Source organism: Suricata suricatta, chromosome 10 (genome assembly GCF_006229205.1).
Source record: "Suricata suricatta isolate VVHF042 chromosome 10, meerkat_22Aug2017_6uvM2_HiC, whole genome shotgun sequence".
Taxonomy (NCBI): Eukaryota; Metazoa; Chordata; class Mammalia; order Carnivora; family Herpestidae; genus Suricata; species Suricata suricatta.
Window position 1 is genome coordinate 62,391,393 of NC_043709.1, and position 21,947 is coordinate 62,413,339.

General features: G+C 45.6%; 1 protein-coding gene across 1 annotated transcript; it reads left to right on the forward strand.

The window, feature by feature from the left end:
* Positions 1-4,557: 4,557 nt before the first annotated feature.
* On the forward strand, positions 4,558-21,574 carry CELA1 (chymotrypsin like elastase 1). Its single transcript, XM_029955765.1, has 8 exons — positions 4,558-4,662; positions 5,314-5,396; positions 6,551-6,651; positions 7,547-7,675; positions 8,454-8,590; positions 9,864-10,009; positions 20,487-20,636; positions 21,422-21,574. The coding sequence occupies exons 1-8, from the start codon at positions 4,623-4,625 to the stop codon at positions 21,437-21,439; spliced, it is 804 nt and encodes a 267-aa protein (XP_029811625.1). The 5' UTR covers positions 4,558-4,622; the 3' UTR covers positions 21,440-21,574.
* Positions 21,575-21,947: the final 373 nt, after the last annotated feature.

Sequence of the window (21,947 nt, forward strand, 5' to 3'; positions counted from 1 at the left end):
GCAGATGGCGGGAGCGGAGCCCGAGACTTGATTTGGAACGCTGAGCCCGCGCTCCTTCCACCACGCCGCAGGCACACTAGACATGTGGCCATCAGCCTTCCCATTCTGTCTTCCCTCCATGCTGATCACTTCTGACTGGGGGGGGAGGGTCTCTAAAGCCTAGAACAGTGCAGCCAGGTGGCCATGAGGGAGGCACATTTGGGGATTGTGAGATGTTCGTGTCGAAAGCAAGCTCGTGGAGCCAGTGATTCTCAGGTCTAAGTCCTAGAAGCCTTGTTTCAGTGCCCCATCTATAACGTAGATGGAAAGCTGAGTGGCCATGGGTGAAGCTGAGGGCAGGGGAGGGCAATGCCCGGCAGCCCCTGAACCTCTGAGTGTCTGTGAGCACCATTTGAAACCCTTGTTTTAGTCCAGCCCTATTGTTTTCATATTGTGAAACCAAGGCCAGATAAGGGAAGTAATTTGTCCAACGCCACACAGCAAAGTACTGGCAACCTGAGGCCCTGGGAAGTCTGAGGAAGCAGGGACCGTGTGTAGAATTGAGCACGACTGCTTAATGGGCCTCGTGTGCTGTGCCCACGTGAAGTCTCCATGTGGAGCAGACCCAGCCTGCACGTCAGCTCTGCTCCAAGCAAGTTGGACCCCACCACCCCTGGCCACCTTGTCTGACCTGGAGAACCCAGCTGCCTAGAGGAGGACTCACATTCTTTCCAGAAGGGCTTCTGACTTTCCATCGCAGGCTGTCATCTTGGGCATTACCACACGAGGGTGCCATGGGACCGCAGCTGCCTCTCCCTGCTCCGCTCCCACTGCAGGAGGTCTCTCCTAAGTTCCTGAGAGCCTTCAGGACCCCGTAGAGGAAACACTCTGGAGTAGCCTAGCCAGAGAGACGGGGGAGAGTGGCCAGGATGTGGCCAGGGGTGGGGAAAGGAAAAATTCTTTGCTGGCAAAAGTTGGACATGAGATCCCAGTGAAAATAAAGGGTTTATGGCATTGATAAGGGAAACTTACCATTGGTTTCTTCTCCCCCATGGTGTCCCTTAGCTGATCTGTTGGAGAATCAGTGGGTTCAGGCTGTGTAAGCCACACACATCACATCTGAATTCTGTCACATCTCTGTCTCTTGTCCCCAGACATCCCTTTGGGGACTCTAGCTTACATAGTGTGTGTCAAGCACATGTGGACATGAGGAGACGTAAGATGAGCTGCTCACTCCACGGAACTCAGCCCCCAGCTGGAGAAGCAGCGCAAGCAAGTCAGGACCCGCCTGGAGGTGTTCAGAGATGTGCTAGGTAAGATGGAACGAACAATTCCTTCCATTTGGGGAAGTCAGGGAAGGCCTCACCAAGATGGTGACATCTGACCTTCAACCTCAGGGATGGGTCCTTAGGTGGGATCTCACACAAACAACACTCTAGACTCAGGAAAGTCACAGAGAGACAAAGGTACAGTGGATCTGACAGCCCAAGGGGACATCAGGGCGAAGGGGCGGTGGATGCAGAAGCTAGAGGGTGGGGACCACATTATGACTTTCTTGGGACCTAGGCCCTTTTGTCTTCATAAAAAAATGTTTAATTATGTTTTACAGCTGCATTGGTATAAAAATTAATATAATCCAGGCTGATTGTATTCATTTTATTTCTTCTGATTTAAAAAGAAATAAAAACTGTGTGGGCCCTAAAAGTACCGTGCGCCCTAGGCCCTGTGCCCGCTGAGCCTGTGGGGTATGTCAGTCTGTAAACAGTGGGTTGGGGACCAATTGAGAAGGCTTTGAAGGCCATGCTGATTTGCGTAAACCATAGCGAGCCATAGATCCTAACTCTAATCCTAGCTCTGTCCCTGAATGCATGAAATATCCAAACATTTACCAGGTGTTGACTATTTGCCAGTTATCCCATACCCTTCATGCTCTACGGCATCACTCAACAGCTCGCCAGCCAGTGTTATGACATATGCCCAACCGAGGTGCCTGTTCGGTGCCAAGTTTCCTCACCCCTCTGCAAAAGCAGTATAATGTCTCTTGGAGCAGTCAGCTAAGAGGAAGTGCAGCAGGAGAAAAAACCACACAGCACACCTAGAGAGTGGGCCCAGATTTGGGAGTGAGGGAAGGACTAGCGAAGACAGGTGATCAAGAAGAGAGAGAGGGCATTGGTGGGGTGACAGACGACTTCATGGCCTCCCCTTAGCTGAGGCTGGCCTCATCCTACCCCAAATATCTGCACTATTCCTTAAAATTCGCCCCTCCAATCATTCTCAGAGTTAACCTAAAACCTTAACTTAACCTTGCTTAAATCTGGCTTAAAACCTTGATGCTGTGCTACTATCCCCTGGTTCCAGAAGCCTCCCGATTTAGCATTAAATGGCTGGTCCCTCCTGGGAATCGATTTCCTACTTGAAGTATATCGGCACCATTGCCAAATATAGCTAAGTATCCCAGGAGAGATTCTTGTTTTTAATTGCAAAAGTAAGGCTGTAGAAAAGCCCAATAATACAGAAAAATATGAGTTTAAAAAGTGAAATCGAGGGGTACCTGGGTGGCTCAGTCAATTGAGTGTCCGTCGTCAGCTCAGGTCATGATCTCGCAGTCTATGAGTTCAAGCCCCACATCCGGCTCTGTACTGACAGATCAGAGCTTGGAGCCTGCTTCAGATTCTGTGTGTCTCTCTCTCTACACCTCCCCTGTTCACACTCTGTCTCTCTCTCTCTCTTAAAAATAAATAAACATTAAAAAAATTTTTTTAAGTAAAATTGATCCTCACAATGCCTCCATACCTATTGATTCATTCTCTACAAGTACTAACTTCTGGATAAAAACCCTTTCATACCCTTTTTCTATGAATAACAAATACACACATACCCAGTACCATATCATTTGCAATTTGATGTCTTCATATAATATCTCAAGGACATCTTTTTATGTCAGTTCATTAAAGTCTAACTCATTCTTTTTAAAAGCTGGAGAGTACTCCATAATTTGGTTAAATCTAATTTCTTTAACCTTTCCCTGCTGATGAATACTTGGGTTTTTCCCAATTTTGCGACAACTTGGTGACAAACTCTCCCATAACCCACATCCTCGTACATTTATTTTTGTGCCTGTGTTTCTTTCAAAAGGGTGCAATCCTAGAATTAGAATTGCTTAGTCAGAAGAAACACAAGGCCTCAAAATTTAAACCAAAACCACTGTCTCCGTCTAACCCTAAGAGTGAAAATAAAGTCTGACCAGCAGGGGCGATGAGGCTGGGCGTGCAGATTAGGTGACGGATGTGAGGGCCTTAAGGGTGTAGTCCTGAAGACTTTGGTTTCTATGCAGGCATAGACTGGGTTGCTCTAGGCCAAGGCTGTGAAGGTGGATGTGACATTGGCTCACTTTGGAGTATGTGAGGTTGAGGGGCAGCCTTTAGTTGGCCCTAAAGGCCTCCTCTTAGGCTCCTCATCCTGGCTTCTTAACTCCAGAGGCGGGAGTGGGGGTAGGGGGGGAAATGACCAAAGAAGCCTGGCTCCCCAGCCCAGCTCTGCCCTCTTCCTCATCTACTTTGGTAGGAATCCTGGGGGTTAGACTGGAAAGGGGACCCTCCAGGTGTCCTGAGTGCCATAATGTGATGGCCCTGAACGGCTCTATGACATGGCATATAGAACTCCTTCCTACAGCGTTTTTCCAGGCCTCTCTTACAACTGCAGCATGAACACTGCATTCTGGAAAGTGTCTAGGCCACAAAACCCCCACCCCTACCCCTGGGGTGAACCAGATGACTCCTCTGCCTCCCTCCGGGCTTCCTGGCTTCTTCTGCCTGAATCACAGCCTCTGCTCTGGGGCCTCCCAACCCAAAGTCGTCTGCCCGCCTCAAGGCACCCTGCACCCCCCTCCTTTCTCCTCTCCTGACTTTGACAGGCAGAGCCTTCATCTCCTGCAGGCCATGCCTGTTCCTCACCTGCTCCCTCTGCCCTCCATGCTCACAGCCCTCAGACTATCTCCCTTTCCTGGGGGCTCCCCCACTCTAACCCACCTCACGCTCTCCTTCTCTGGGAGCTCTCTGGCTGGCTCTCCGTCTGGGTCTCCCCAAACCCGTTTCTTAGGACCTTCCTCCACCAGAATTCTCTCCACTGTCCCTACTTGGCTTAGTCTCCCTGCATTTACGCCTCTGTCCTGGAGGCAATAGCCCACCTCCCTCCTCAGGCAGGGGGAGACTGCCATCTCTTCTTTTTGCTAACTACCCTTCCTCCTCCACACCCACCCCTTGCCTCCACCTCCTGGTGCATTGACAGCGTCACTGAGGACAACAAGGCAGTGACAGACTATGAGGGGAGCACCCTGAGGGAAAGACCAGCCCTGCTTCCCTCTCCTTTTTCTGAAAAAAGAGTTCACTGGATGCCTTTCAACTGAACACAGATGCTTAATTTAGCCCTAACCTGACCTTGTTCTGCCTTTGAACAACAGATAATTTAGTTTACTTGAAAATAAATCTTTTCATTTGTATTTCCATGTCACCTGTGACTTTCCCTGGCCTTCCCTCAGCAGCCCTGACAGCTGGCAGCAAGATGGCCAGCAAAGCTGCTGATAAGAGGAGTATAAAGAGGGCTTGGCTCATGGCAAGAGGGCAGTGGTCAACCTGGCCAGCAACATGCTACGCTTCTTGGTGTTCGCCACCCTGGTCCTTTATGGTAAGTGGGTCCTCTGGCCTGACTTCTATAGGGCAGAGGATTTGAACAGCAGGGTCAGAAGCTATCCTTAAGTCCAGGCCTGCTCTCTATCTCCGGGCGAGATGGGACACCCTGTGGGTCTAGCAAAAACGTTACCCTCCTGGAATCCAGGACAGGAACAGCGAGGGCCACTCTTCATGCATGGCCCTCTGGTTGGCAGGGCCTTGAGCCACGAAGCCGAGATGCCTCTTTCGTGGGTCTGGACTTCCTTACCACCCTCATCGACAGGAAAACATCCTCAGCAGGTGCCTGGCTGGGATGTGCACTGCTGTCCTTGCACTCCTGAAGAATCCTGCCACAGCATCAAATGTGTGGGTAGGGGGGTGGGGATGACCCCAAGCGAGGCTGAGACCACAGGGAGCCTCTGGGGCCCTCTATGTGATATGGGTCCTTCATAGTATGCCAGAGTTCTGGGGACAACGTGGAGGGGGGGGAGCAGAAGCCACTCAGACTCCCCTCTTTTCAGAAAGGGCTCCCATAACTCTCAGCTGGGTCCCTCATTTGCTAGGGAGGAACTGTGAATTCACAGACAAAGCACAACTGCCACCCTGCCCCCCACCCTGAGCTGACCCCGTGCTTAGTCATCACTCACTTTTCTTCTGCCCCACAAAGGACACAGCACCCAGGACTTTCCAGAAACCAACCCCCGGGTAGTTGGAGGGACTGAGGCCCGGAGGAATTCCTGGCCCTCACAGGTGGGTGCTCCTTCACAGCCCAACTTCCAACAAGACGAGTTGTGTGTGTGCTGGTACACAATATGATGTGTGTTTGTGCACGGCCTTATCCAGAAGGAGCTCTCTGTCTGGTGTACGAGGTGAACGGGCCCAGGCTTAGGTGGAAAAAGGCACAGAAGCTTTGGGGGAGGGGATTTGAACACCAGCCACACTCACTTTCCCAGGCACACACCCAAACCCAAACCGCATGTAGGTTCCCAGTGGCACAAGCCATACTGTATGCCAGACCCACAGCTCAGATTCCCCGTACCTTGACTCACACACACACACACACACACACACACACACACACTCACACACACACTCACTCACACACACACTACTCCACATTCAAGCACATCCCCAGCCCCCAAGTAGAGCATGTGGCTTATTTGGCTACTTAAAGGGTTTCTACTTTCGTAACAGGGCAGCAAGGCTTTGATTTAAGCAATCCTGAATGTGTAAGACCAGCAGGTTAACTGGTGAATAACCACACTTTGCGAGGAATCACTACAATGAGCATTCAGTTCGGTTCACCAAAGTTTGCATCCTAATTTTTAGAAGTAGAGTGATTGTGGAATACGAGGTGCTGAAGAAGACCTGAGCTGATAAAAATGAATATTCTAAGGGTGGCTCTGAGTATTCCCTAAAGCTGGGGGCAGAGGGGGAGGACAGGACATGTCTTGAGGACATTGGAGGGGGCTCTCTGGAGCCCTAAGCCTGTGGACTTACGTGATAGAGCAATTCCACAGCCACGTTTCCTTTCGAGAGGGAATGCAGGTCAGAGGGCCTGAGTTCTTGGCCCTTTGCAACAACCCAGAGTGGGGATGTCAAGTTCACGGTGGGTGTGGCTTCCCTCCCCCCATCCATGTACACAGCAAACGTCAACCAGTCAGCCAACGACTGAGCGCTCTTTCCTGCTGACCCCGGGCGTCTGCACAGCCCTTCTCAATGCCACCCCAAGACGCCTCTAGCGACCCATCAGTAGCAACTGACAGGTCAAATGAAACCCGTTTGCCGTCTCTGGCCCACAAAGTTGGAAAATGTTGTGAAGAATGGAAGGAAGTGTTATGTGTAGTTTGGGGCAAAGCCTTTTAAGAAACACCAACCTCCTCCTTCCTCTCCTCCCCTTCTAGATTTCCCTCCAGTACCTCTCTGGGGGCAATTGGTATCACACCTGCGGAGGGACACTCATCACACAGAACTGGGTGATGACAGCCGCTCACTGCGTGGACAAGTGAGGAAAACAAAACCCCAGCTTCGCTGAGCTTCTGGAAGGGGAGACATCTGGCCTTTCGGGAGGAATATATATCTTGGAGCACTCGGGACAAGACTTTAAGGGGCTTTTGGGGGACCCGTGGGGAGGTAGTAGAATATAATGAAAAGTACAGACTTTGGCACGGGGCAAGCTTAGGTTCAAATCCTGTTTCACCTTCTACTTTTCTGACTTTGGATGACTTCCTTAGCTTCTCTAAGCTCTCATTCTCTTATTTCTAAAATGGGGTGATAAAACCTACTTTGCAGCATTATTGTGGGGATCAAGTAGGTAAATATTTAAGTGCCCGGTCAATGCCTGGCTGGTAATCACTTTTTTCATATGTGTCTTGAACAATTGTTCTCAAATTTGAGCATGAATCAGAATCACCTGGAAGGCACAGATCAGGGCTTCTGACTTGGTGGGTTCAGGTTGAAGCCTGCTCATCTGCATTTCTCACAAGTTTCCAGGTTATGCTGGCTCTGGTGGCCCAGGGATCATGTTTTAAACTATTGGTTTATACTTCCCTCAAAATCTCTCTGTGGGCCGAGAGCCATTATTTCATTTTTGTTAACCATACTTCTCCCAGGTTGTGAGATACTCAGCCTAGGCTGTTTAGCTTAAAAAATGGGGCAATGAAGTTGATGGTAGTTTTGGGCATTCCCACAGGTTAGTAAATTCGAGAATGAGAGGGCTTGTTATTTCCTGGTCTTCCGGGGTCTTTCCTTTGCCCTCTGCCTGGGCCAGTTAAGATGAGTTCTTGTCCTAAAGATAAGATGTGAGATGGTTTCCCATCTTTTCACTAAGGGAAAAGAGCACCCCCCTCACTCCCACCCCAGATCACTCAGGGCTTCTTCCTTCTCTTCTCTCACTTCAGCAACAAAATGACCTTCCGGGTGGTGGTTGGAGAACACAACCTGAGCCAGAACGATGGCACAGAGCAGCGTGTGAGTGTGCAGAAGATCGTGGTGCATCCATATTGGAACAGCAATAATGTGGCTGCCGGGTAGGGACAGGGCTGGGCTGGCCTTGGGCTGGGAGGTAGAGGCCTGACTGGCCAGCAACAGGGGCTTGGCTTCCCTCACATTCATTCAGAAGGACTCTGAGAATTTAGCTTTTGGAAGGCTTGAGAATTTTGGAAGACCTTTGTGAGTTGTTTGATCTAGTCTGGTTTGCGTGATTGGATCACCTGAAACTCCTTCTCTGCAGAGCTTCATGTTTCCGTTGCTATTGTTATTCATTATTCATTTTATGGAATAGATTCCATCAGCAAAAGTAAATGTCTTAAAATGAATCTTATATGAGAAAACTCCTGCAAGGCTGAGCTGTAAACTTTTGGGAAAGAGATAGTTAAAATGGTGGCCAAGTCTTTGGAGTGTGGGGGTGGGGAGCGGGTTCAAGTAACCCGGGATATTTCTGCAGGGTTTTCAGACCCACACAGCACTGTACATCTTTCTTCTCTGAGAATTCTTCTCTGCTACCAAGATCACAGCACTCTGCTCCTTTCTGATTCCCCATTCATAACTGAAAGATGTAAGCCCCACCCCAGGGTTGCAGAGGCCTCAGCTAGACCACAACACCAAGACCTCACCAGCAGGTGCTGCTGTTAAACAAGTAATATCCTACAAGCCAAATGTGTTTGATTGAGTTGGAAGCTTGGCAAATCCGCCCCTTCCTTTTTCAAAGTTGTTAGCTGCTAATTCTATGGGCACACAAAGGCTTGGTGAGGGCCCCCTGGATGCTGACCTGAAGGAAGGCCTGAGCAGGCTCTTTTCCTCCCTCAGCTACGACATTGCCCTGCTGCGCCTGGCCCAGAGCGTTACCCTCAACAGCAATGTCCAGCTGGGTGTTCTGCCACCGTCGGGAACCATCCTGGCCAACAACAGTCCCTGCTACATCACAGGCTGGGGCAGGACCAAGAGTAAGTCACCTACTGGCAAAATCCACCACGTAGGTCTTGAGTAGGTAGCTGAGCTTCTGGGCACATTTTTCTGTAGTCCTAGGTGCTCATAGCCAGAGACAGGGAACCAGAGATCAAATAACTGGTGCATGGAATCAAGCTAAGAACGGGCCACGGAATAGTCAAGTCAGCGAGTCAGAGACTCTTATGACTGAAAAAACAAACAAAAACAAAAACACCTTCCTTCAGAGAATATTTTGTACCAGCATCTCATTTTTGTATATGAGGATACTGAGGCCCAACGAAATTAAAGACCATATATAAGATCACATGACTTGTTACTAACTAGTTAGCTGGGGCCAGGACCCACATGTCCTGGCTCTCACTTTGGCGGTCATTACACCATCATGCTACCTCCATAGATAGTCGGTGGGCTGTGGGTTGGAGTGACTAAACTAGAGGCAGAGGTAGGTCTGGAGAAGTGTAGGCAGAAGAGGCCTCAGCTAGCTCTTTCTGGTAGTCACAGGAAGAGCTCTGGGAGGCAGTGCCATCCAGACAACATAGAAAGGTAGGAAGGGCTACGAGCAGAGATGGTTAAGGAAGGCAGGGACATTAGGGCTGACCCAGAAGTCTGCCAGCCAGGAGGCGGTATTTGAGGTCTGGGGGAGAGGCAAGGCCTTGCCGTGAGCAGCCAGTCTGCTGGGAAAACATGGAGCTGAGAGAGACAGAGAGAGAGGAGAGAGAGCGAGAGCGAGTGAGAGAGAGAGAGATGCTTCTAATGCAGCTGCTCTCAGTTCACTTAAGGTCATAGAGGTTCAACCTCCTGATCTCTAACATGAAAGAGTTGCTGTAAGGATGCAAAGAAATAATTCCTGTGCAAAGGCTTTGAAAAGTCAAAAGAGCCACATAAAGGAAAGCCGTAGCAAGCTCATAGGAAATGAAAAGAAGGGGGTGTGGTCCTGGTTCTGCTTTGTGGGGTTGACAGTGTAAAGTGAAAGCAGGGGAGTTCTCAACAGACACGACCATTCCAGTGACTTTAAAGTGCTTTCCTTCTTTTAAGCAGCAGTAGGAGTTTGGAGGTTGGTGGTTTGGAGCTTGGGAACAGTGATCAAGAATAAGCCCTGAAGGAAGGGGCCAGCAGCCTGCATATAACGTGGGGGAAGGGGAGGATCCGTGGCCCTGGAAGGAGGCTGCTTTCATCGGAGCTTGGGAAGGTTTGGGAGGGTATGGAAGGCTCCCCCCTCCCCCACCAGAGGGTTTGGGGCTGACTTCCAACGCTGTGTGTCCTGTTCAGCCAATGGACAGCTGGCCCAGGCCCTGCAGCAGGCTTACCTGCCCACCGTGGACTACGCCACCTGCTCTAGCTCCGCCTACTGGGGCTCCACCGTGAAGAACACCATGGTGTGCGCAGGAGGGGATGGAATTCGCTCTGGATGCCAGGTGAACACATGCAGACAGCCAGAAATTGCACATAGGTCCCTCCTCTCTCGGCCTCCCCCGCCCCCACTCTTTCTCACTCCCTTTTCCACACCTACTCCCACCCCCCACCCCTGACTTCACCTTCTGCTCTGGCGTCTCAGTGAGAATGAGTCTGTGCCAGTAACTCTATACTCAAGGAATCTCAGAGTCGAAAGGAATCCTAAAACTCATCTTGCCTAGTGCCCTGACCTCAAGAGCTTGTATGTGGCCCAACATTTGTGTGTTGGTGTCCGTGTGCGGTCTTTGGAAGTTGTTTGTCACCTAGACTTCTTATAGCCTAGAGTGGTGGGTGTAACTGGGTACGAGAAAGCTCTGTTCCCATCAATCCCAGCTTTCCTTGTACCTCCCCCGCCACCAACCCTTTACCTCAGTAGTATTCCCAGGAGTATACACAGGTGACTGTGGCAGGGGAGAGTGTACAAAATGTGTAATAATCATTTATATGTATCATAAATAGAATCTTCTTCAATTTAGATAAGATCAATCTGCAAAATACCATCTCATAGATTTCTTAATGCAGTTCAACAAATGTTCTTGATTACCTGGTAAAGGCCAGGCACTGTGCTAAGTGTTAGGGATACAAGATGACTCAAACACAGGGTTTAGTGGAAGAATGGTAAGGGCAGATGTATGATAGAACATTGTAATACAACATGGGTGTTACAATAAAGATATGCATAGGGTGATACGGGAGACCAAAGGATGGGCACTTACCTAGACCTGTTGGGGCAGAAAAGACTTGCATCCTGCCAAGAAAGCAAAGTCTGTAGTGAGTCCTGATGGTTAAATGGGAGAAAGCCAGGCAAAAAGGGGAAAAGCTGTTCAGAGGAAGAGAAAGAACATGAATGAGGGCATGGGCCCAGAAACCATCTAGAACACTTAGAGAATTACAGAGCATTCCCTATAGCTGGAGCAGAGGTCAGAGCCCACAAGCCTCCAAATCTACTGCCTCTTGCTCTTAGTCCTGTTTCCCTATCACCATTCTATAGAATGTTTTTTTTCATGTTTGTCTCCCACACTCTTGTTAAATTTCTTTTTTTTTTATTTTTTTTAAACTTACATCCAAGTTAGTTAGCATATAGTCCAACAATGATTTCAGGAGTAGATTCCTTAATGCCAGAATGCTTTGTATATTTTTAAATGGTTGATAATAAATTAACAAAAATAATGCCATGACACATGAAAATTTTTTAATTTTAATAATGTTTATTAAAAATTTTTTGATTGGAATAAATACAGCCATACTTGTTTATTTACATATTGTTCATGGCTACTTTCATAGAGTTGAATAGTTGCAACAAAGACTATAGCCTGCAAAGCTTAAAATATATACTATTTGGCCCTTTATAGAAAAAATTTGCTGACCCTTGGACTAGAAATAAACTATAACCATACCAGGGAATGTCAGGAGACAACATTGGAGGCAAGTTGGAGCCACATGACTTAGCATTTCAAGTGCCATGTGCCGGGGAAGAAATTTTTCCCTTCTCCCTTCTAGGTTCTTTGGCTCACCTAATAATTAAATTGACAGAAGACAGATTAACAGGAGAAAAACAAATTTAATTTCATATATGCAGGACCTCATAAAAATGAGACTCAAAGACCTTTTAGACAAAGAAATAATAAATTTGTGAAGAATTGACAAGAGAAAGATGTTTGGGCTTGGTGTGAATTAGTGAAGAAACAACAAACAGGTGAAGTAACAGAATTTGTTATATGGCCCTGAATTCCCTATCTCCAGCTGTAAGGGTATCTCCTTACCTCCTAGTATAGGGAAAGTACCTTTTACATGGGAGATTTAGTTTCTGCTTTCAGAGGAACAAAGTAGGGTTAGAATGGAGAATGTCCTTCTTCCAATGTCTGTTCTTAAGTAACTTTAATTCAAAATAATCAATATCTTAAAGTGGTATATTTGGGGGCAGCCTGCCCTGAACCTCCATCACATGCTTACGGACGTGAACTTTATCTCTTAGGCTGGGAAACCATTAAAGAGTTATGAAAAGGAGAATAGCATTATCAGAGTTGCCTCTCAGAAATACTGTCTAATGACTGGGTAAGCGTGTCTTTGAAGAGTGTTAGGTTAGCCAAGAGACAGATTAGGAGACTACTGTAATTATCTAGGCAATAAATTTGAGGGCTTGAACTAGGGCAGTGAAGAGGAGGGAGAAGGAAGGAGGATCTGGAGTGACTTCCAGGCATTGGGTTTAAGTGACTTAGAGGAGCAGTTTACTGCCTCCAGTGACAGAAAGTTTATAGGATTTGGGAAAGAAGATGATGAATTTGATTTTGAACAAGTTGAGTCTGAAATCCCAGTGGAACATTCACGTATAGTTAGTAAGTATTTAGATAGAAAGAAGTAGAGCTTGAGGGGAGAGCTGGGCTAGAGATACACCAGATGAGCTCCACCCCCCACCCCAGCCACCCCCATCCTGCAGGGGAAAAGTTCTAGAATGAGAAAAGAACAATGAGTTGAGGGGAAATTTTATGATAACATGAATACTTGAATGCTTCAGAGATAGGTGGAGGACAAAGAACCCATAAGACCTAAGAGGGATTAGAGGTAATAAGGGTTTTCCAGAGTCTCAGGAAATACTGATGTGTCATACACGGTATACAGTGCATCCAGGAGCCACAGTAGATGGTTGACGTGCCTATTTTGGCAGTTGGTGGCTCACTGGTACCTGTGGCAAGAACAGTTTCAGTAGAGTGGAGGGGGCAGAAGGTTTATTGAAGACAAGAAATAAAAAGGCAACTAGAAACACAGTAAGGAATGGAGAATACTCTTCCAAGAATCTTGGATGAAAGAGAGGGACCACACACACACAAAAAGAGTCTGGCAGCTTTAAGGAAGATGACAAATCATGGAGGGGCTAAATACCATATGTTAAAATTGAGTGTGTTATTAGACAGAGGAAATAATGGACAGCACAAGATCCCAGAGGAGGAGTGAGGGAAACAAGAGCACAGGAAGAGAGACGCCAAAATGTGCATGGATATGAAAGAGCGTGCCGTTGGGTGGCTGGAGGATGGCAGGTGTTTGCCTTATCTTTTTTATTTACTTATGAAATAGGAGTCAGATTGGATGCTGATAATGAAGGTACAAGGGTTGTATGGGTCTGGATTAATTAAAGTGAGTGCAACAATGACTGGTCTCCAAGATGTTACTGATAGAGTGGGATCGCAGACCACGCGATGACTAAGTGAGCGTGTGATTCATTCCATGTTACTCAAGACCCAGCTGCAGGGATGCATTAATCCAGGGCTGCATTTTCCTGCATTACTGGAGCAAAAGGGACAAGACTGCAGACTAACTGAAAGGTCTGAGCTAAGGAAGAAGAGAAGCCAGCTGTAGGATGGTAGGCTGACTGAAATAGTAGAATCAAATGATCAAAGCTTTCTGGTGAGCATCTAGAACCATGGACTTAAAGTGACCAACTCATCCCAGTTTGCCCAGGCCTTCCTATATTGAAACATAAAAGCCCTGTATACTGGGAGCCCTACATGCAAGTAGAAACTGATTGGTAAGCAGTCTCTTCTAGATCCTCACCAGCCAGCTTCCCCTATTACCTAAGGCTTAACCTCTCCGAGTTAATTCACTTTCCCTCTGCTCTGTCTGCGTCTTGAAGTCTGAAAAAGTAGAGTACTTTTTCTTCTGCAGCCACTCCAAGTTGACAGTTCTCTGAGGCAGTTGTGTCTCCAGGTCCCTTGCCCCTGGAGTTTTCCAACAGTGTGTCTTCTGGGATTTCAGACTTCTGGGTCCCCCAACCCTTCACCTCAGAGTGGATCCACTCATTCCCACTGAGCTCCTTTCCAGCTCTGCCTTCTGCCCTGAAATCCTCAGCCACACCTTCTGTCTCTTCAGAGCCAGAGTTTCTTTTCAAGTCAATTCACATAAGATGATAGCATTATATGTAGTTTAATGACTTTCCATTCCGCTAGCCCAGAAATACTCTCAACCCTGTATTAGAATTGGGTGGAAGATTTTTAGGCTGTTTTGTTTGATTTGTTTTGAGTGCAGTAATCTAAAGAAAACATCCTCTTTTCCTAAGCAGTAGTTGGGGTGTGGTACAGCTACTTCCTTTTTAAAAGCATTATCCCCAATTTGAAATTTTGGTGTCTTTTCCTTTTGAGCTCTAATTTTTAATGAGATTATACATATTAAATTGCCTAAGGTGACATATCAAACTGTAAGCTTAATAATGGAAAAGAACTATCATTGTGTTCCTTCCACTCTTCTAGAACTTCCTCCCCAGAAAAGACCACTTTCAACTCTTGTTAGCTGATTCTTTTGGTGTCTACTTCCATACCTCTCTAAAAATAAATCTTTGTATTCTTACTTAATTTTTCAGTTCAGGCATTATGGGTGATGTGGGTGTCTCCTTTTACACATATGTACCTGTTAAATAACAAAAATCCAACTGAGTAAATTTAAAGATCAAAGTGACTTTATTCAATAGACTCAGGAATTGGGAAGCACCCCCATCTAGCAAATAGAAAGGAGCTCCATCTAGCTGCAGAAAAGGAAAAGGTTTAAAGACAGAGAGGGAGCTGGAATAAAGGAAATTATTAGTAACGAATGCCTTGTTTCAGGTAAGGTTGACCTCCTAAGGGATACAGAGGGATCTATTAGCAGATTACCTCCTAGTGTTGACCAGAAAATTCCAGGTTGGCTGGCTGAAGGTTATGTTTTTGAAAGAAGCTGAGGCTGCAGTTAGGTTAGGTGTTAAGTCTTGGTGGGGTTTAGCACAAGTGACTCCATTTTGTATCTACTATCTCCTTAACAATTCCTTGCTTTTGATCAGATTCTCAATTTAACTGACAGGTATGATAAAAATTTACAGCATTGGTGATACTATCAGCTACAGCCTTGCAGTTCTCACAGCTTTTTGTGAAATGTTGTTGTCCTTTGTGTGGTATTCACAGGTCATATGGTTTTTTGCTTAATCTCTGTGATATTCACAGGCCACAGCTTTAGGTTCAATGATCTATAGATTGCTCCTTTTCTTCATCCCTTTTCTGGTGTTCCTGTTTTGGGGAGATCATTTGCTTGGTGAATAGTGGCTGTGAACATGCATTTAAAACTTTTGAGAGAATAACAATGGGCCAAGGAAACTATTATGATTACTATATGCAGAATAATTCCCAGTGTTTTGAATGCACTTTGGAGCCATGGTCCCCAACATCCAAACCAATAAAAATCAAATAAATCAAAGAAAGACCCTGTTGTAAGAGTCACCCTTTTAAGCCATGTGGCTTGCTGGGTGATCTTATGTAATTGAGTTTCAACTTCCCCAGAAGTGTTAATCCTAGCACAGTAGGTTGTGTTAGTCACAGTACAGACATCCCCTCACTCAGCTAAAGATAATTAAGGACTATCCTATCATTAAGAATAACTTATGGGGCACCTGGTGGTTCAGATAGTTAGTTCAGTCATTTAGTTACAGTGTCTGACTCTTGGTTTTGGCTCAGGTCATGATCCCAGGTCATGGGATCAAGCTCCACAGTAGGCTCTGTGCTGAGTGTGGAGCCTGCTTGAGATTCTCTCTCCTTCTCCCTCTGACCTTCTCCTTGACTCGCTCCCTCTATCTCTCTCTAAAAAAAAATTTTTTTTGGCTAGAGAATCTAAGGATCTTTATTGGCCAGCTATTGTTTTAGCCACAAATTCTACAATATCTTCAAGAGTTAAAGAGAGGTTTCTGATTGGTATTCTAATGTACATTTACTCTACTCCTAACCAGGGAAGTGTAGCCCTGCCAAAGGAAGTGAACCCTGGATCATGAATAATTCCTTTCTAACTCAATGATCTAACTTGATGATTCCTTTCTAACTCAATTCTTTCTCTAACTTAGTGATGTAAATCCAGGGTAATTGTACAATGAGATGTCTTAGTTCATTTGTGGAAAGCCTAGGGGCACAGTTGGGTAACCTAAAAGGCATTTCCTGGCTGTGTCCCAGCTATCTATTCACTCACAGGCCCAAGGAGAGTGATAATTACCACAAAGACAACACCTCTCGGGGCACAAAACACTTCTCAATAAGGTGGCACTGTTAATGGATTCATTCCAGGGATTGTTGCATTTGCCCATTCAAACCAGGGGTCAGTTAGGTCTTCTCTTAGCCTGAAATAAAAAGTTGTTGTAAGTTCTAGAGGTTACCAACCCCGTCCCCCCCCCCCCACACTTAGCCATGGCTCAGGCAATATGGATGATGGTGTTATCTTTCTTAGCCAGCTCCAGAGTAAAGGAAAGAAAGGGAAGAAGAAAGGGTTTTGTATTTAGTTAAAGTATGAGGTCTTGATCTAGCATCTTGGGAGGAAGCAGTCTACCTCCATGTCAGCTACTTCTCTTCCTAGTCACTTTGATTGGAAGATCTCCAATGTTTGTGTTGGGACAGATGTCAGCTATGAGATGCATGTCGAAGTCCCTGGGGTCTGACCACCATCTGGGTAGTGAAGAGGACCTGGTGCACTAGATTCAAGGGTAGTCTTTGTTCTTATTGATTCCGAATCAGAAAGGTAAGAGAAAATTGGAAAGGTTAGTTTGAAGAATCATAGCTAGATTTTTCAGAAAACTGGAAGAATTCAGGATCCAGTTTATAGGTATATAATAGAACCTTGAAGACAAGTAACAGGATTAGAATCTCATACAGATAAAAGTATAAACATAATTTCTTTCTACACTTAGCTTCATTTCCTATAGAAAAAATTAACTTGTTTACATTAAACTTTGCCTGATTATTTACCTAAGTGCAGCAAGAATAGTGACTGACCACCTAAGTTCTAAGACCTAAGTCTTAAAGACTGCTTTACTGGAATCTTGTAAGCAAAGTGCCAGGTCAATTTTTCCATGGGGCCTTATTGGCTCTGTAAAGTTAACCTTAGTTTATGTATTTCTATTTCTTTTTTTAATTTTGAGAGAGAGAGAGCGGGGATAGAGAGAAAGGGAGGATAGAATCCCAAGCAGGCTCCATGCTGCCAGTGCAGAGTCCAATGCAGGGCTCAGTCCCACGAACTGTGTGATCATGACCTGAGCCGAGTTCAAGAGCCAGATCCTTAATCGACTGAGCCACCCAAGCACCCCATGTTAATCTCAGTTTCTTGAAAGTGTCTGGTCATATCAGAGTCTATGCACAACTTTCTCAAATATGATATTCCTGTCAGAGCTTTGGTAATATAACAAATGTTTCTAGTTGTGTCTTGTCACAAGGAGATCAGATTCTCATTGAACCTGTGTAAACAAATAACTCCAGTTTCCCTGGAACAACATGGGTTTGAACTGTGCGGGTCCATTACATGTGGATTCTTTTTTCAACAAATATAGAACAGTAAGTGTATTTTCTCTTCCTTATGATTTTCTTGATAACATTTTATTTTCCTAGCTCACTTTAAGAGTACCATATATAACACATCTAACATATAAAATGTGTGTTAATCGACAGTTTCTCTTATCAGCAAGGCTTTTGGTCAATAGTAGGCTACTAGTAGTTGCATTTTGGAGGAATAAAAAGTTATACAGGGATTTTTGACTACACAGGGCAGGGCAGTCAGGGTCCCTAATCCCCATGTTGTTCAAGGGTCAGCTATATGTTGCCTTGAAAAGATTGCTCAAGAGTTTTCAAATTCTGGAGGGGTTGGGTAGGGAGAAAAACAAGTACATGTTTCATCTTTGGTCGCAAATGTATACCTTTTACCAAATTGTTGACAGATTAAGAGAAAAGGTTCCTAAAATCTGGAAAAGCAAAACATTAGGGAAACAGTCATGTTTTAGATAAGAAGTCATACAAATAATCATCATCTTCTCCTCAATTCACTCATGCCCATGTAATTAACATCTGTCCTATTTAGATCCACTTTTCCCACTAGTTCTGGAAGTGCTCACCCAGTTCAGTTGCTTGATCTGAAAGTTATCAGAAACCTGTAGTCCAGAGTACTTGTTAGATTCTTTTCCACAAATTTCTCTGAGGATAAAACACATTTGCAGGAAGCTTTTGTAAAATGGGCTGAGTAGAACAGTAACTCTCTGTACCTGACAAAAGACTTAGAAATGCCCATTATTAAAGATGTGATGAGCATTCATTCTTAATGGAATTGACCAGGGGACTTACCCATGGCCTTTGGAAATGGGGAGAAAGATAGTAAATGCAGTGTTCACATAGTGTCATGCCTGTTTCTTGGTGCCCCCAAAGCTGTCAGAAGTGTCCTTTGGTCTGGCCTCTGCCACCAAATCTGTTAAATAACAAAACTCCAACTGAGTAAATTTAAAGATCCAAGTGGCTTTATTCAATGACTCAGGAATCAGATCACATCCCCTCTAGCAAATAGAAAGCCGCTTCATCAAGCTCTAGCGGAGAATGCCTTGTTTTAGGCAATGTGGCCCTCCTAAGGGGTCTATCAGCAGATTACCTCCTACTGTTGACCTGAAATTCCAGGTTGGCTGGTTAAAGGTCACATTTCTGGGAGAAACTGAAGCTACTATTGGGCTAGGTATGAAGTCTTGGTGGAGTTAAGCATAAGCGACTTTATTTTGGGCCTGCTGTTGGAACATTTTGGAAGAGTGCTTTGTAATGAAAAGCAGCACTATAAGTGAGATTATATATATCTTCGTGTAGTCAAAGGCTGCTCCCAGCTGTCTCCATTCTTCCAGAGACATGCTTGGCACACACAAGCATGTGTGTGCTTTATTGTGGGTCCCCAGTCCTGTGTTCCTGTGTTTCTCTTTCTCGTCTTAAACATCATTTGATGTTGCAAATCCTTCAGTAAGTTCATGAGAAAGGGAAGCAGTTTTTTTTCTCCCCCATCCCCCACCCCCTCTGGCAACCACCACTCTGGTCTCTGTATCTATGAGCTTGTTTTGTTTTGTGTTTAGATTTAACCTTATATATGAGAGATCATACTGTGTCTGTCTTTCTCTGTCTGACTGGTTCCACTGAGCACACTGACCTCGAGGTCCATCCACATAGTTGCAGATGGCACAATTTCCTTCTTTTTTAATGGCTGAACTCTTACCCACATTGTATTCTGAAATCATTTTTCATTTCCTGCAGAACTTTGTTTTCCCTGGAGTTAATGACCGTCTTCAAATTTGCATAATGTATGCTCATTTTATCACTGATTCAGCTCCACACTCTCCACTAATTTGTTAAGTGACTTACTTCATCCTCTCTTGACCCCAGTATTTTGGGTCTTCGTATGGGTTTATTTGCATTCATCGTGAGAAAGACTTGGTGGGGTTTCTCATTTTAGAAACTCCAGAACTTTGGTTCTGAAAATGTTTGTTGATGATTTCTTTCCCTCCATTTTTATAGTCTCTTTCTAGAATTTCTGTTATTCACTTATTTACCTCCTCAGATGGTCCTCTTATTTCCTTAGTTTCTCTATATGCTGTTTTGTGTGTTCTACCATATCTTCCAACCCTTCCAACCTTTCATTTCTACTATCATACTCATAATTTCCAAAGGCCCTTTTTGTATTCTGAATGTTTTGGTCAGCAGTATGCTGTTCTTTCATCGTGGATGCAATAGTAATCATAGGTTTTTATTGTTTGTTCCCTTCTCCCTGCATACTCTTGGCTGCCTTCACTTTTTATTTCTTTGTCTCTTCGTTTGGAATTCTATTTTTATGTTAGAGGCTCTTATTTCAGAGTGAGGTAATAAAAAGCTGATCAGTAGCTCTGAGCCTTTGGTGGGATTCATCCACGCTGAACTGGTCTGTTGGGTGATCTAGTGAAAATCTGATGGTTTCGGTGGAGGACCTCCAATGGCAGTAGCTTTAGGTCTTCCTTCTTGTGCTGGTCAGATTTTCTAGAGAAATATCTTTCAATTTTCTGTCTGGAATTATAGAACTGGAATCCTGGGGGCTGAGTAAGGAGGAAAGGGTCCAGGGAAACGCAGGTTCCTCTGATTCTAAGCCTGAGCAGGTAACTGCTACCCAAAGTATCATTTTCTCTCCCCTTCATCCCATGTTAGTTTAATGTGTTGACTATTTACCCTGTGTCTAAAGGCTAAGTCTAATTAGAACCACTGGCCTAAATGCTGGAGATGAAGACATTAGGACACCCTACTCCCTCTACTCCCAGGTTTGATTTAAGTCAATAAAAGCTATTGAGCTTAAGATGTTCAAAGTTCTACTCTAGCATTGTGGAAAGGAAACATATCAGGAAGACATAGTCTCAGAAAGCTGTCTCAAAAAGCTCATAGATAGGTGTGGCAGGTAGAAACAAATTATGAAACCAAAACACAAGGCAGAACATGACATAAGTGCATCAAAAGAAAGGATAGGAAGTTGAGATTCATCTGGATTGTGGGGATACGAAGGAAGTAGGGATTTGAATTGAGCTTTGAAACTGCATAGGATTTGACACGCAGAAGTGGAGTGTAAGCAAAAGCAAAGGTTCAAAGATTTAAAAATGGAGCTTTAGGCCCTTCCTTCTCCTCCCTGCAGGGTGATTCTGGGGGCCCTCTCCATTGCCTGGTGAATGGCAAGTATTCTGTCCATGGAGTGACCAGTTTCGTGTCCAGCCTGGGCTGTAATGTCTCCAGGAAGCCTACAGTCTTCACACGGGTCTCTGCATACATCTCCTGGATAAACAATGTGAGTCCTCTCGAATGACAGGTTGAAACAGGGTCACCTGGAAGCCCATACGCTGACTGGTTGGGGAGCGATCATGGGACAGGGAAGCCATCATCTCCTTGTCACGTTCGTGTACTCCTTCCCCTTGCCTCCGTGATGCATTTTCCCTCAATAAAGCTGCCATCCTGAGTTCCCCCTGCGTACCCACTCAGCAGACTTCACCCCAAGTACTTACTGCTTAGAGTAAGATGGCGACAACAGCAGACCTCAACCAGGCACATATCAATGCTGTCCTAAGTCAAAGCCAAGGGAAAAACAGCTTCAGAAAATCCTGCACACTCCTGGGAAAGGGAAGAGTCACTAACATTTTCTCCCATGAGCTCTTTCTAAGGGCATCCGGAGAATTTGCTCTACCCTTTAACAAGAGGTTATACTACCTTGGATAATGCTTGAAGGTTAGATGAGACTTGACCTACACTACTTAGTGGTAGCTTCACCATCATCCCACCTCGGCCCTCCAGCCTTCAAACACACTCTGGAGTCTTGTGGCATGAACTTCGATTCACAACCATTTCAAGGCCTATTCTTTTCACCAGGTGCTGCCTATGTGCCTAGAACATTAATTGTCCTGACACAGCTAAGACCTCCTTACTGCCATCCCCCTAGCCTCCCTCCCCCCACCCTCAGCACTCCCTCAATGCCCCTCAGAAACTCAGTGCAGGGCTACCCTCAACCAGCAGCCCTGAAGAAAACAGAGGGAGGTGGGCGGAAGTTACTGACTGTGGACATATTGGCTTTTCCTTCAGGTGATTGCTTCCAACTGAACATCTTTGGATGCCACGGCCTGCCCAAGATGACGCTTAGACCCAGGGTAGGACTTGAGGCCGTCAAGGAAAAAGTATTCTGAGAGACCATTGAGCCGGATACAGAAAAGCAAATAAAAACTAAATATACATGACCATCCTGAGTCTTTTTGCTTGTCATTAAAGCCCTCTAGAGGAAATGCAGTCGTAGAACCCAAGTTGGAGTTCACATTTCTGTGTTGGATCTTCCACTTACTGCCACTTCACAAACTAAGCCAAGTGGGAGTGGTTTACATCATCCTTTTTGCATTATTTTAGGATCCACCTAGCCATTAACCTGCCCCTCTGCTCTTCCTCCCCGGTACCTTTCCCATATTCAAAGGCACAGAGTGCTTTCAAATGTTCTTGGGTGACTCAGTGTGCCCTGGCTCTCCCAGGTAGACTGTGGGCTCATCCTCCTTTTGTCCCCCCCCTCCAGTGCCTAGGACAGGTGCTCACCCCAAGGTTCTGGGTGATGGCAACTGCTAGG